Raw genomic sequence first — 16,422 nt, 5'->3', positions numbered from 1 at the left:
TCTGTGGCCAGAGCAAGCCTAGGCCCTGTCCTATATGTTGTAACACAGAATATACCTTTTCGTATTTCATAACTCACCAGGCTTTGCAAATGGATTATTATTTATCAAGATATAATTTCCACAACAAAAGTAAACAGAACTAAAGACACGGACTGGTTAAAAGTAAATGAAAGGAACAGGTTGTTATTGGTCGCGTGTCAGTAAAAGTTTCAGTCAGTGAGTTTCAGTCATTGCTCAACCTGATGGTCACGCTGTATTTTTTTCCCCTCCAATAGTATTATTTATTTATTTATTTATTTTATTTTTTATTTTTTATTTTTTATTATTATTATTTTTTCTACATGTGAAACTATGTGCCCAACGATGGAGGGCAGTATTACGCTCTTTTGCGTACAACCTGCCGGCCGGAGTTCATTAGAAGAAGAACCGCCTATGGTCCCATCACATTTGTGCCAAAGGTAAAAATACAAGCGGCGGCTCAAAGGTAAGGACGCGAGCATATGCACACGTTCACAAATCAACGCTTTGAAAATGAAAATATAAAAAATATTATATAATATAATATGTTTTTTAATAAAACTGACTAACTAAAGGTTTGGAAGCTAGTTTAGGCTTATGAAAAGAGTTAACCCAACTGCTACGTCAAAAATATGCAATGTTTTTTGAGAGTTGCTATAGCCTACTGTATTATTTCTGATGACGATAAAACCTGCGTTCAGATTCACACGTGAACTGTTGACACAACTGAACTGAACTTTGTTCCAAGTTAACACCGCCATTTAAAGTCTATAAGTAGCCTAAAAAAATTAAATTAGAAATGAATAAGATGTTCAAAAATGATACATTGTTTAACTGGGTCCTTTCTCTGTTGCCACATTTTGCCTGTTGTATCTAAAGTTCAATGTCAGTCAGATGTACTGAAGTGAACCTTGTGCTAGAACGACACTTTACCTTTAACTTCTAGTTGTCTGGATTGTATCCCAGCTAACAAATTTTGGTTCCCCAAAACGTCCTAGGAAGGTTACGCTTTAAAACTATACAAATAATGTAATCAAATAATGTAAAAGCTATTGAAAATATGCATTCATAATTCACCATATTTCATCATAGCAGAGGTAATAAAGCTTCAGATGGTAAAAATTAAGGTTGTAGTAGCTGGATAGTGTCATTATTGAGTGAGTAAAAGCTGTTGAATATTGATATTTATTAATTATCATAACTTGATATATTATAATAAAATAAACTTGTATTTAAACTTTTATGGCTGTGTGTGCTTTTCCTTTGCAGCTACTAATAGTTTGTTTTTGTTACTCAGAATGTTCACCTACACCCACCTTAAGCTGTAGCCTTCAGGAAACCTTCACAGAATGTTCCCTAACTGTGAAATATAACCTTTAGTTCATTTTTGAACTTTCCCTCAACATCTAATCTGAGTTTAAGCAACAGTAATGTGTATTACTTTTGTTTAAATTCAGATTAGAAATAATAAAATCCACAATAGGCCAGTGAAGCAGTTCAACTTGTGATATATGTATTAAATTGATGTAATGTATTCAGGCTCTCTGTTTAATATTGTTGTTTGTTTTAGTCCCTTGTACCTTGTTTAATATTGTTATTTGTTTTAGTCCCTTGTAACCTCTTCCAAGATGAGTGCTTCAGTGTCAGATCTCCCCAGTGGACCGCTGGACATCTACAGGAGCAAAGCCTCATTCAACTGGAGGGACATGCTGCGCTTTATAGATGGAGATGACATTGTGATTTTTAAGGTAAGTCTATATATTTTATTTTTAAATACCTTTCTAGACCACTGTAGTTAAATGAAGCAGATACATTTTTTATGATAATGATCATAATGATATGGCATGATAATTGAATTATATATTCAATATCATATTCAAAATATTGAAAGGATGGAAATTACATTGCAGTTTTTTTAAATTTTGTTGTTTTTGTTTTGCAGCAAAAGGTATTTCAAACTCTTGAAAATGACCCCGTTTTTGCTCGTCTTCCTGGAGAAGATGTGCCTCTGGAGAAGATGAGAGAGCTTACATTTCTCAGGTATAAACTGGTATAACTACTTGTAACAGATTATAAAAGGACATTTCAACATAGATACACATTTACAGGGTGAAGCAGCTTTTCTGCTATGACCTATTGCCTGATGATGAGTTTTATTCCAACCCTTGGAAATACATTATCCTGAATGATTGCCTTGGCATGTATGACTGGGCTTTGTCCGCCAAGTTCTTTCTCAATAAAGGGGTAAGATTCCTATTTTAAAATGAACTGAATGGCAAACCACATCAAGAAAATTAAGTCTTAATAATATTAAGTTGTTGAGGTGACTTAATATGTGTCATTACAGATGTTTCGTAACACTGTAGAGAGAACCGGATCTAACAGACACACAAAATATTTAGAGCCTATTGACAACATGGAGGTAAGTGTGGACACTATGACATTCAAACATTTTCATTGATTGATTTTAGTGCTTTCCTGCAAAAAAAACATGAATTGATTGAAGTATTTTTAGCTAATGTGATTAATTGATTGAATGATGAACAGATAAGTGTACTGTATTTATACTCTAGACTCTTATATACTAGTTCAATTCAATTTATTTTGTAAAGCCCAAATTCACCACAGCAGTTGTATCTTAGGACTTATCAAGGTCATTGGTCAATAACCGACAGACAGATTAACCAACATTCATTAGAAAACAAGCAGATGAATAAATGTCCCAGAACATCCTCTATGTGTTCTTTCAAACCACATTCTTTTACTGAGCAGTGACTATGGAAAATGACTAAATCTCAATGATTACTAATTGCACAGCCCTACTTCCTATTTTATAGTTCTTTGGGTGCTTTGCTTTGACTGAACTGAGCCATGGCAGTAACACTAGGGCCATGAGGACCACAGCCACATATGACCCCAAGACTCAGGTAAGTACAAGGATCAGCCATGAGTCATGTTATAGCAAGGCAAGTTATTTATGTATCACAATTCGTACACAAAGTAATTCAAAGTGCTTTACAGAATTACAAAGACATTAAAATCACAATACAAAGTCAAAACATAATTAATCATTATAAAATTAACATTAAAAAAGAAGAGTGCAGAATGAAAACCTTTCAGTCGTATAGTGGCTTGCAAAAGTATTCATCCCCCTGGAACTTTTTCAGATTTTGTCAAGTCACAACCACAAATTTAAATATTTTTTAATTAGCATTTTATGTGAATAAGTAACACAAAATGGTACATAAGTGTGAAGTAGAAAGAAAAGTGCACCATGCAAAAGCATTCAGCCCCCCTAAGTCAATACTTTGTGGAACTGCCTTTTGCTGCAATTACAGCTGCAAGTCTTTTGGGCTATGTCTCCACCAGCTTTGCACACCTATAGACTGAATTTATACCCATCCTTCCTGGCAGAATATTTCAAGCTCTGCCAGATTTGATGGAGACGGTTTGTGAACTGCAGTTTTCAGATCTTGCCACAGATTCTCAATTGGATTTAGGGCCAGACTTGGACTGGGCCATTCTAACACATGAATATGTTTTGCTTTAAATCATTGCATTGTCACTTTGGCTTTATGTTTAGGATCATTGTCCTGCTGGGTGAAGCTCCGCCCCAGTCTCAAGACTCCAACAGGTTTTCTTCCAAGATTGCCCTGCATTTAGCTCCATCCATCTTCCCATCAACTCTGACTAGCTTCCCTGTCCCAGCTAAAGAAAGGCACCCCCACAGCATGATGTTACCACCACCGTGTTTGACTGTGGGGAAGGTGTGTTCAGAGTGATGTGCACTGTTAGTTTTCCTCCACACGTAGCATTTTGCTTTTAGGCCAAAAAGTTAGATTTTGGTCTTATCAGACCAGAACACCTTCTGCCACATGTTTGCCGTGTCCTCCAAATGACTTCTGATGAACTGTAAACAAGACAGTTTAGGTGGATGACCATGTCTGGGTAGGTTTGCAGTTGTGCCATACTCTTTCCATTTCCAGATGATGGATTGAACAATGCTCCTTGAGATGTTCAACACTTGGGAAATCTTTTTAGATCCAAGCCCTGCTTTAAACTTCACAACTTTTTCTCTGACCTGTTTGGTGTGCTCCTTTGACTTAATTTTGTGGCCTTCACAGCACAGCTGCATTTATACTGAGACAAGATTACACACAGGTGGATTCTTTTTAATCATTAGGTCAACATTCAATCTTTCCAAAATCATCAGGCAACTTCTAAAAGCAATTGGTTGCATTCAAGAAAGAGGGGGCTGAATACTTTTGCATGCTGCATTTGAGTTTTTTATTTTTAAAAAATGGAAATCTTGTAAAATATTTCCTTCCACTTGACACTTGTCTGCCAATTTGTGTTGCTCATTCACATAAAATGTTAAGAAAATGTCTTTAATTTTCCAAGCCGCTGTATGCACAGCTAAACAGAAGTAGAGACCTGTCTCACATCTTCAGAGACATCTTCACATGATAGGACCCCCAAAGTATAATTATATAAATAATTCAAAAAAATATTTATTAATCCTTAATTCTAATTTGTGTTTGTAGGAGTTTGTGATCAACTCTCCGGACTTTGAGGCAGCTAAGTTCTGGGTGGGGAATCTTGGGAAGACAGCCACCCATGCCGTGGTCTACGCTCAGCTATACACACCTGATCAGGTGTGCCATGGGCTGCATTCCTTTGTCGTCCCGGTATGTCATTAAACAATTTCAAGGATTATGTTAGGATGCTGTGACCTTGAGATATGTATTCCTTAGTATATTACATGTAAAGAAAATCTGTCTCCTGTATTGTGTTCTTGTAGGTGAGGGATCCCAAGACACTGCTGGCCCTGCCTGGTGTGATGGTGGGAGACATGGGCAAAAAGCTGGGCCAGAATGGGTTAGATAATGGGTATGTAGCAGCCCTGTGAAGAACAAAATGTATCACTTTGCAGTGCATTTCTTATAAAAGATAAAAAATAATAATCAAAGACCAGCCATGCAGACAACTTTAAGTGCCCATTGGAGTACTTAGTTCACCCTCAATCTTTAATAAGTGAGGCAATTTAGGAGCAGAACACAAACCAGTGTGGGTTAATTTAGATTTGACCAGAATCTATTTTACTACTGTAAAAAAGATTAAATTAGTGCCTTTTAAATTTAATACCCATTTTTATTTTTCAAATTTCATGCATTTAATTTCCCAACTCTAGATGTAATAGATCCATGCAACCAGCATCTATGCAAAGAGGTTCTTGTCCAGTTGTAAAAAAGCAAGTTATATCATCATTAATGTATTGGCATATGTAATGTATATATGTAAACAACAACCTTATTGACTTTGGGTTGTCATCTGTCTTTTACAGATTTGCTCTGTTCCATAACGTGAGGATCCCCCGGGAGAACCTGCTGAACTCAACAGGAGATGTGACCCCTGAAGGCCATTATGTGACACCATTTAAGGTTTAAATGCTTGTCATTTTGGCCACATGATTATTTTTGAAAGTTAAAAAACAACTTATCTTTAGCGTATTATCCTATTGACTAATCCTATCATATTGTATTAATTCCCTTAGAACCCTAACAAGCGTTTTGGAGCCTCTCTAGGTGCTCTCTCAGGGGGCCGAGTGTCCATCACCAGAATGGCTCTTGTAAACCTGAAGCTGGCCCTGACCATTGCTATTCGCTTTTCCGCCACAAGGAGGCAGTTTGGACCAAAAGACACAGAGGAGATCCCCGTTCTGGAGTATCAACTACAGGTTTTGATATTCTCTCAGTTTCTATTCTTATTAATGTTGAGTTAAGGTGAGATAAAAAGATAAATTAACCATCATCTATGCTAGTGCTTCTCAAATAGTGGGGGCCCCTCCCCCTGGGGGGGTGAGATGTCGGGGAGGGTGCGTATGACTCCGCGTATGACACTGTAGATAGAGCGTATACAGCGCGCACACAGCAAAGAACAGGAGAGAGCGAACAGATCGTGACACAGGGCAGTGAACAAGAGACACTATGGAAAACATTTTAACAGGGATGAAAAGAAAGGCGGAGGTAGACGGAGGTAATGAGACGTACGGAAGTCACCCGAAAAGTAAGACGAGGACGTTTGATGAAGGGCGCGAAACGTGTTCTTCTTCATAGAGGGGCATGATAGAAAATAACTGAGAAGCACTGTTCTATGCTAATAATGTGGTTGCTTTCCAAAGCAATGGAGACTGATCCCATACCTGGCAGCAGCATATGCTCTGGAGCACTTTAGCAAAAGCTTCTACATGAACTTTGTGGAGTTCCAGATGGGACTGCTGCAAAGGGACAAGAGCGACAGACAGGTCAGAGCTTCTTCATAGCTTGGTTAACATTGTTTGCAACTTTATCATTCATGCATTGAAATCACAATAAATAAATGTTCACATGTTTTATTTATTCAAACGCAGACAGACTTGGAAAAACTTGATTTATCCAGAACGGAAATTATTCCACTCTCCACTCTTCTATGAAGAGTGTGTAAGTGGCCATTTGGGATTTTGTTATGTGTTGCAGTCAGAGCTGGGCAGGGAGATCCATGCTTTGTCCTGTGCCAGTAAACCACTGGGCTCTTGGACCGCTCAAACGGGCATCCAGGAGTGTCGAGAGGCCTGCGGAGGGCACGGCTACCTTGCCAGTCAGTAACACACACACTCAAACTGAACCAAGTTAGAATAAACCCAGAATTGTCCTGCAGTATACATGTGACTGACTGTATTATTACTTGCTCATGAGAGATTTTAGATGATCACCTGAACATGTGCTCCACAGTCAACCGTCTGGGAGAACTGAGGAATGACAATGACCCAAATTGCACTTATGAGGGAGACAACAACGTCCTACTGCAGCAGACCAGCAGTTACCTGCTCAACTGGTTCCACCACAAACAGCACAGTGAGCCCATACTTTACTATAGTGGGAATGATGATAATGATGAATAATTGACTTAAAATATACCAACTATATACACTTGGTGGTTTTCAGATTCTAGAATTGGATGATAATGAAATATTATAGACCTTTACAACCCTAGTCATTTTGTTTAATGTTACAGAAAGTGGTCGTATTGAGTCTCCTCTTCACACTGTAGACTTCCTCAATGATTTCCATCAAATCTTGGAAACCAGGTTCACTGCCTCAACAGAAGAAGAATGTATGGATTCTGTGGGTAGGATGCCTTCTGTCACATTATGCAAATGTATTGAAATTCATAAGTTAAATGTGTTTAACTTGCCTGTTCAGTATCTGTGGCAGCCTACAAATGGTTGGTGTGTTTTCTGTTGGATGAGAGCTTCAAGAGACTACAGCAGCAAAGGAGTATGGGAAAGGACGAGTTTGAATCTCGTAACAACTGTCAAGTAAGACATTGAATGATTTTGGATCTGGAAGTAGAACTGTTAGCTTAGTTTAATGTCCACATCTGTTTGGGATTAATGAGTCACCGTTGAAGCCTGTGGTGTTTGCGGGAATAGTGTCAAACTGAATTCAATTAGTTTCAATAACCTTTTTTTGACCATAGACAAGGCAGTCATATTTCATAACAGTTTTGAGAATGGTTAAGATAATATAACTGGCATAGTACAGCATTCTAACCCATATTCTCATGGTCAGTGGTCTTCTTGCATGCAGATTATGGTGGTATGACACTGGCTATGTTTACATGTACACCTAAAATGTGATCATTATCAGATTTTCTGGAATTATCAGCTTGAAATATCATATAAACAGTTACATTCCGCGTGAGTAATCTGATATCTTTTTCCCTGTTCTCACCTCTAAAGAGTTATTCTAAAATTCATTGTACTTTATCTTATAATACCTAATACAACTTTACATTTCATACCATTTTCTTCCGCTTTATCTGGGGCTGGGTAACCAAGGCAGCAGTGGCGGCCCAAACTTCCCTTTCCATACACACCTCCTCTAGCTCTTCCGGGGGAATCCCGACGTCTTCCCAGGTCAGCCGAGAGACTCCCTCCAGCGTATCCTGGGTCTTCCCGGGGCCTCCTTTTTAGTGAGACGTGCCTGGAACATCTCACTAGGGAGGCGTTCAGGAGACATCTGGAACAAATGTCGAAGCCACCTCATCTGGCTCTTCTTGACATGGAGGAGCAGCAGCTCTACGCCGAGCTCCTCCCGTATGACTGAGCTCCTCACCTTATCTCTAAGGGAGTGCCCAGCAACCCTGCGGAGGAAGCTCAATCCAATACAGCGGCCGCATCATTGCAGATGCTGCACCGATCCGCCTGTCAATCTCACACTCTTGGAACAGGTCTGACTTACTGCCGGTAATGCAAACACAGTTCCTGCTCTGGTCATACAGGGACAGAATAGCTCTTAGCAAAGGCCCCCGAATCCCATACTCCTAGAGCAGTGGTTCTTAACCTTGTTGGAGGTACTGAACCCCACCGGTTCCATATGCACATTCACCGAACCCTTCTTTATTGAAAAATAAAATATAATTTTTTTCAAATTCAAGACATATGTGTGTTTTACTGGTGCACAAAATAAACCGTGCATTAACATCACTGTGTTCAAAGAATAAAACCAATACAATGTATAAACTCACAACAAATTACATACATACCTTTTCATAAAGACATGACCTTTTTTAATACTACCACACTGAAATTATTTAAATTTTGTATTGTATTATGTATTCCAATAATAAACTTATTGTATTTATGCTATTTATTATTTTTTACATTTTAATACACACCCATCACTTAATTTCCATCAGGCTAGAATAATAATGAATATTTACTGCAAATCAGTGTGACTTCTGCTGTTGCCTTTGAGAGACCAGTTCAGAAATGCAGGGCTTCCCCTTGGCCACTCTCATGTCATTTTTACAGCAAAGTCTGTTCCTTTTCTTCGTTTTTATGTCGTTTTATGTTTTTATGCCGTTCAAAGTGACAGTATTCAATGACCATTACACAGAGAGGAATCTGTATCTGCACACCCAGCTGCTCTATTACTGTAAATTTACATATCATATCAAAACACAATATATAATGTGTATTTGTAAATAAAATATATTCAAAACAACTGGTATAGGTCAAAATAAATATATATTTACAAACCACACACTGGAAACAGTGAACAAACACACACTAGAAACTAATAATACACTTTACATGTGACAGTGTGACAGTCATTCTGTGACAGAGGTTGGAGGATCGAGTCCCGCTCGGACCAACTTCTGTCATTGTGTCCTTAGGCAAGACACTTCACCAATCATTCACGCACACTTTAGTGTGTGTGTGATGATTGGTGGTGGTCGGGGGCGCAGATTGGCATTAGCTAATGCTAATGATTACACATAATACACATTTGACCCACAATTAAGTCAATAGCAGAATAAACCACGCTTACCGATCAGGAACAGCATCCAGTCCATCAGCACATCAGGTCCTCTACTCCTCAGTCCACCATGAGATCTTCACTCGGTTCCACGAACCGCTCCGGGTTCGAGATGTCTCTAGTTTAACTTGTACAAACATCCAGAGTGTCCTCGGTCGCGTACTTCCTTTGTTTTGTCCGTTTCGTCATGTTTAAAACGCAAAACTGCTGCAAAACAGTGCGTAAAGTTACGCAATTACGCGCGCGTAATTTTACGCGCGGATCTTTGCCTGAGGGCGGGCCGTCGGAACGTTAAGGGGTTAAACACTTAGAATCATCAGCGAATCTCCACATCGGCTAAAACTCTGGGAGCGGGACATGAGGACGTCTGTCAATGACGCTGATAAGCTGCACAATACGTATGTGAATCACATAATTGGCTGGAGCAGCTCGTCCCCGGTCACACTCACTGACTCACATTGAAAAATAGCGCAGAATGAATTGTTGTGTGCTTATTTTATTTTATTTATTTCTCCGATTTTTTTGTGCGCAGCACAGATTTTCTGTGCGTGGAGACCGTGTCAGCAGTGCGCAATTGCGCACGCGCTCAGCTTGGAGTGAGCAGTGTTCGATAGGCACAGCAAAGGGTGCATTTATCGAATTAGGACACGGCCAGCGTCTGGAGACGCTCGCAGTCCACGAATCATATGAGTCTGGTGCGTGTCTTGACCTCCGCCGAACCCCTGGGACTGACTCACCGAACCCCTAGGGTTCGATCGAACCCAGGTTAAGAACCACTGTCCTAGAGCATCCCCCACAGGAGGGACATGGTCGAATGTGTTCTCAAGCTCCACAAAGCACATGTGGACTCTCCTCTCCAGTACCCTAAAATAGCCCTTACCGGGAAGGCTGAGGAATGTGACTCCCCTGTAGTTGGAACACACACCCCGGTTCCCCGTCTTAAACAAAGGGACCACCACCCTGGTTTGCCAATGTACTGTCCAAGGTATTGTCCCCGATCACCAAGAGATGTTGCAGAGACATGCCAACCAAGACAGCCCCTCAACATCCAGAAATTTAAGATACACAGGGCCGATCTCATCCACCCCTGGAGCCTTGCCACCAAGTAGCTTGCCAGCCACCTCAATGACTTCATCCACGGTGATGGAGGAGTCCGCCTCCAAGTGCTCAGTCTCTGCTTCCTCCCTGGAAGACGTGACGGTAGGATTGAGGAGATCCACAAAGTATTCCTTCCACCGTCCAAAAACATCCCCAGTTGAGGTCAGCAGCTTTCCACCTGCACTGTAAACAGTGTTAGTGAAGCACTTCTTCCCCTTCCTGATGTGTCGGACGGTTTGCCATAATTTCTTTAAGACCGACCAAAAGTCCTCCTCCATGGCCTCCCCGAACTCCTCCCAACCCCGAGGTTTTGCTTCTGTGACTGCACGAGCTGTGGCACGCTTGGCTCATTGTTACCTGTCAGCTTCCTCAGGAATCCCAACAGAGCTTGATAGGACTCCTTCTTTAGCCTGACGGCATCCCTTACTTCCAGTGTCCACCACCAACTTCTCCCCCTTGAACAACTTGAATTACTCTAGAATTGATTAACTGAATTGACTAACTAAATCTATTAATTGATTATCACCAGGCATTTTTGATTATCAGATTTCTCTTGTGGATGTAAAATCACACCAAAAATCTGATCTAATTATTTAGTTATCTGATTTTTTTTTTCTCTTTACAATATAATTGTACACACTGATACTGTAGTGGGCCATCATTACATATAAGATTGAGACCATTCCATTTCAAAAGTAAGTAATAGTTGTGCCATCCAGTGAAGTAGACACAAGGGGTCTTTGTGTGCCAACCCCAAGCCGTGGTAAAAGGAGCTAAACTTGGGAACTTGAAAATTTCCTAATAAAGCCATAGAGAATTACTATCCTTTTCTTGTATCCCTTTGTCAGTGTCTATGTTTACATGCACATGAAAATCAGATTTTAAGATTGTTAAAATTAAATTAAATGACTTGCTGTTTAATAGTTTTATAACTCCAAAAATCTGTTAATAATCAGGTTTTGAGTGTGAATTTAACTGCCACCAATAACTGCTGTAAATGTCTGATCCCACTTGTTTGTATCAGGTGTACTACTGCCGCTCCCTGTCCATGGCCTACATTGAGCTGACGTGTCTGGAGAGGTTTGAGGAGCTGACCAGGGCAGAGGATACTCCGGCTGGTCTCAGGCCAGTTCTGCAGAAGCTGTGTGGACTATATGGACTGTGGAGCCTCCACAACCACATGGGCACTCTGTACCAGGGTTGGGACTCAACACACACATTGTGTTGCATTACAGAACACTACATTCAAATTATATTACATTAATAGTTTTGATAGTGTTGTGTCGCCTTTATATTCTGCTGGGGGCATGGGGCAGTTACCATTGTGACACACTCCATGCATAAGGAAAGATGGCCACATAGTTTTTTGAATGGTCTGACCTCCAAGTGTTGTCATGGAAATGAGGAACTACATACGAAGCTCTGTGAAGTAAAGTATTAAGGCTACTCACTCTACTGAGTCAGGTGTCACATTACAAGTATTACATTATACTACAATACAGTTCAGTGCGGATAATCATTACACTGACATGACAGTACTGTACCATGTAGCACTACAGGTCCAGTTTGTATGCGAGGCTGACCGCACGTGTATTGTTCTGTAGGGGGTTACTTCACCGGGCGACAACCAGCAGAGATGGTCCAGAAGGCCATTCTATCCCTCTGCACACAGGTAAAGGCTATGTCAAGATGCATGAATAAGAGCCATGTTTTAACGACATAAACACAATATAAGCATTTTGGTTTAAGGATGCTCACTGAATTTCTTCTGGTTTAGCACTAGTGTCGGCCATAACCCACTGTCGGCCATAACCCATGCCAAAACAAGAGGAAAATAACGTCAGTCTCAACTCACTAGAGCCAGTCTCCAAATTGACCAGTATCTTACAAATAGAACTTCACATTAAGTTGTTGGCATAGCACCCAAGTATTCCATACAAGAGCAATTAAATTAACAACACATAAACAGTTACAAGAACACCAAAAGGTGTCACCTCTGAACTTAACACAAAATATCAGATCTTAACAAAATAATGAATGATTTCATAATTTTTATATTGTAATTTCATCACATTTATGATGGCATTTTTATTATGTTGAAATTAATGCACAGGTTAAGAAGGATTAGTAAGTAAATAAGTCAAGTCTATTTGTATAGCACTTTTTTACAGACTTGGGTCACAAAGTGCTTTGCCAATGGAAAAAGGCATAAAGACCATAACATTACTCGCAACACATTTAGACCTAAGCCACTTGAAATGGTGATGTATTTCAGTCAAATCCAACATATCCAATAAATGATTCAAGTCACTGCCCTTCAGGCACTACTTTGTTATAAATAATACAAATACAAGAAATTCATCTCATTCCTTCTTGTCAGATGTTTAATGTTAGCCATACCAATCTAAATAGTTATGTTCCCACAACCTTCAATTGTAACATTCTTCATTTTCTCCACTTCCAAAGCAAGCAAAGCAACCTCTAAGAACTGCAATCTAACTGACTCTTATCTCCAATTTGTCATTTGGCCTTATTTATTGACTGGAAAATTCTATATAAATCAGAATACTACATGTCTGTTTTTTATTAATTGTAGCTCAAAGATGACTCTGTGGCATTGGTTGACGTTTTGGCTCCTCCAGACATGATCCTTAACTCTCCCATCGGTTACGCAGATGGTCAGGTGAGGACATACTACTTACCAGCAAGGGAATAAACACAATAGAAAATTTACTACAACCATGCAACTACTTCTACTACAACTCCACCCAACGACACATGTGATAGATTGCCCCGTGAGGAAAAGTAGCATCTGACTCAGTCGGGCTCAATCTAATTACTGGAAGAACACTGAGGTCCATATCTCTTTTTCCTGGAACACACGCAGTCTAAGTGAAAAATAATACATGTTGTTTGACAGCAACTAGTGATGACGGTGTCTGACAACTTGTGTTTTTAATGTCACGAAGCTCATCAATTGTTGAGCAGTACAGATGTAAGAAAGAATCAAGTCTGTGTAAACCTACTCTCATCTAACTAATTTATGGGTTTGATATTTCTTGGTACAGACACTGATCTCATTTATAAATAACACAAACAACAAAATATTTACAGATTATGAAGATTTGTCACACTGGTTTGTCTGCCAACCATTCAGACTGCATTGCAGTAGCTGAGGATTGGTGAATGATTTAGGATAAACAAAAGTTTCAATCTAGGACCTGAACGCTGCTGTGGGTCGCTACTTGAGGGAAAATCAGCACATGCTTTGAAATGATTTAAAATAATGATTTAGCCCAGTTTAGACTTTTTAAATGTTTTAATATTCAGAGTGACTGGCCTTCTCTTTTTTGTGCAGATTTAGCACCAAATTAACACTTTCAACATTCATTAACTACATTAACAAAAAACCTGTGAGCCTTTTGGCATTTTGGACTTTTTCTTTGGCTGTCCTGCTCTAGTCCTGGTTTAGTTATGGTTGTCCAAAAATTTTAAACCAAGATACTAATTGATACTTAAACTAGTATCTAGTAGCTCTACTACCAGTAACTAGTAGCTTTGTTTGACCAATGGCTTATGATTTTAATAACTAAATAAAATGCTATTAAGTTTGTTAATCAGTATTAGTAAATGTATTGTCTTTTTATTAAAAAAACAAACAAAAAAACAACAACTTTGCAAATGGTGTAAAAAGCTAAAACATACCTGGATTTTTGTTTTGTTTCATTCACATGTTTAACACACACGTTATTTTCTCAAATGGAAAACACTTTTTTCTACCTTATGATGTCATGTAGTGCTACAGTGTGTTTTTAACTTTCACTAGAATAATTAATTTCAGACCTGGAATGGACAATCTCTACTGAACCAAAGTTAAAATGTAGCAGTTAACTTCAAAACTATTAGTCATGACATCACAAGGTGGAACAGAGCATTCTGACCTTTGGCAATCTAGACAGACTAATAATTACTCGAACATGTGAATGAAACAAAACACAACTCCAGGTATGTTTTTGAGGCAACACCATTATAACATGACTAAAAGCTCATAAGAATCAATTTGGTGTAATATAGAACTTTTTTAATAAATGAGGAGTCAAACAAAAATATGAATACACATTTAATGTGTTAAACTTCTGCCTCCTGATTTTATAATACATTAAACTCTCAAATCTTCACCCAGCCTTGCCCTGTGGGAAAAGTGCTCTTATGGATACAATAGTCTTTAATAAAATCTAAACACTGTAATAAGTGTGTTATCATTTGTATCACCAGCTGTACAAGAACCTGTGGTCCACGGTGCTGCAGGGCCCCAAGGTGCTGCAGAGGCCGTCTTGGTGGAAGGAGTTCTGCTCATACAAGCCTCAAGTGGGCTCTCTCCAGGCCAGGCTGTAGAACTCAGACTCAGACTCGGACAACCCAAACATCTGCACCAAGAGAACCACAGACTGCATCAGTGTCAAAAGATCAGGGTTAAGTGTACTAATATTGGCTCTCTTGATTTTATTTTAAAAAATGTCTTAATAGTCATGATACTACTTTTTACTTTACTTTTACTTTTGAGATCATCTTCATGAATGAAAAACAGTTAAAATTTTTCAGGTCATGGGGACAGAAAACACAACCCTAAACTACTTGAGAAATTTGCCAATATTAGGTGAGGACACTGAATTTAAGTATAACATAAAGGAAAAATTGTGCCTTATCATGGACCATTCTTTAATAACACATATAGATAATAAAAATATAGAAAAAATATGATAAAACAGTATTGCAATTGTGCCACTATTAAGCTAACAATGGATTAATTTGAGCTTTAGTTGTAAATCACTATATTTGTAGTATATTAAGTGTGAGTTGTCTGTGTACTTGGGAAACAAAGATGCAAAACTGAATTTGTTTGCCTTCTCTTTAAAGAGGCGTAACCAGAGGAAAAAAAAAATCAACATTGTTTTGAAATATAGCAGAAGATTTATGGTATTTCAGGCTGCAAAGTAAGAGCCTAGTTAAAGCTAAACATATCTCTTGGTTTGAAGTTGGAGTGATTCAGCACAAATGAAAAAGTACATTCACTTGTGTACCCAAAATGTTGATTAAACTGTGAACTTTATATCAATCTAAAACAATGTTATGAATTTTGGGATACATACACCGTTTGACAACTTTATAATAACACCAGTGAATATTTATCATTTTAAAATGTTCTGATAATTCTTGTGTATAATCAAAAACTTCATGAAGTTAATTTTACTATATAGCGCAATAAAGATTGTATGATTTTCCACAGTGTGGTAAGTGTGCTGATAATTCCACATGTATCGAGATTCATATTTCTGCTCACATAGACAACACTATTAAAGTGTCCTGTTATATGGAGAATTTCTGTCCACTCAGCAGGACCACATCTGCTTCTATGTCTGACACATACTGTGGGTAAGTCTGTAATCACACTGTCTCTAATGAAAAACCACAGCACTGAGCGGGACTTTCCCTCTCAGTGGGGTACAGGACACAAATAATGATATACAAACTTAAACATCTCCACATTCTTTGCATTGGTTAATGCTAACCAAGACCCTTAACTGTGGGACATGTTTGACCTTGAACTTTAGAAATAATAAAGCACTGGATTTATGGAGCACATTTCAAGATGCTTAGCAATACATTTTTATTATGTAGCCACAATAACCCTGGGGCAGACTGACAGAAGCGAGGCTGCCAAGCTGTGAAGGCTTCTACAACCATTATTAATTACTGACTCACACTTGCGGCATTCATACACGGGCATGGTGTGTGAAGTGTTTTGCCTAAGGACACATGCACTAGAGTCACTGCTGCCCCACTGTCTCCCATCCAAATACTAACCAGGCCGAAATCTGCTTTGCTTTAGAGATCATACCAGAAGGTGGAATGCCTTATTTGACTTCATACATTCTGATTTCAT

General features: G+C 38.9%; 1 protein-coding gene across 1 annotated transcript; it reads left to right on the top strand.

Moving 5' to 3' along the window:
* Window positions 1-406: 406 nt before the first annotated feature.
* acox3 (acyl-CoA oxidase 3, pristanoyl) lies at window positions 407-15,761 on the top strand. Its single transcript, XM_033983307.2, has 19 exons — window positions 407-484; window positions 1,626-1,766; window positions 1,961-2,058; window positions 2,127-2,262; window positions 2,366-2,440; window positions 2,856-2,945; window positions 4,563-4,706; window positions 4,820-4,908; window positions 5,363-5,459; window positions 5,573-5,755; window positions 6,200-6,322; window positions 6,534-6,654; window positions 6,789-6,911; window positions 7,072-7,185; window positions 7,260-7,375; window positions 11,503-11,677; window positions 12,083-12,150; window positions 13,075-13,161; window positions 14,754-15,761. The coding sequence occupies exons 2-19, from the start codon at window positions 1,647-1,649 to the stop codon at window positions 14,871-14,873; spliced, it is 2,079 nt and encodes a 692-aa protein (XP_033839198.1). The 5' UTR covers window positions 407-484; window positions 1,626-1,646; the 3' UTR covers window positions 14,874-15,761.
* Window positions 15,762-16,422: the final 661 nt, after the last annotated feature.

Source organism: Periophthalmus magnuspinnatus, chromosome 18 (assembly GCF_009829125.3).
Source record: "Periophthalmus magnuspinnatus isolate fPerMag1 chromosome 18, fPerMag1.2.pri, whole genome shotgun sequence".
Taxonomy (NCBI): domain Eukaryota; kingdom Metazoa; phylum Chordata; class Actinopteri; order Gobiiformes; family Gobiidae; genus Periophthalmus; species Periophthalmus magnuspinnatus.
The sequence above is the reverse complement of the archived record's forward strand: the minus strand, read 5'-3'. Positions and strand labels throughout refer to the sequence as shown.

What these genes read in the sequence shown, in the direction of transcription:
- acox3 (XM_033983307.2), top strand. Translation starts at nt 1,647, where the DNA reads ATGAGTGCTTCAGTGTCAGATCTCCCCAGTGGACCGCTGGACATCTAC. An exon ending in ATGACATTGTGATTTTTAAG is followed by an intron (nt 1,767 to 1,960) that starts GTAAGTCTATAT and finishes TTTGTTTTGCAG; the next exon opens with CAAAAGGTATTTCAAACTCT. An exon ending in TGCATTCCTTTGTCGTCCCG is followed by an intron (nt 4,707 to 4,819) that starts GTATGTCATTAA and finishes GTGTTCTTGTAG; the next exon opens with GTGAGGGATCCCAAGACACT.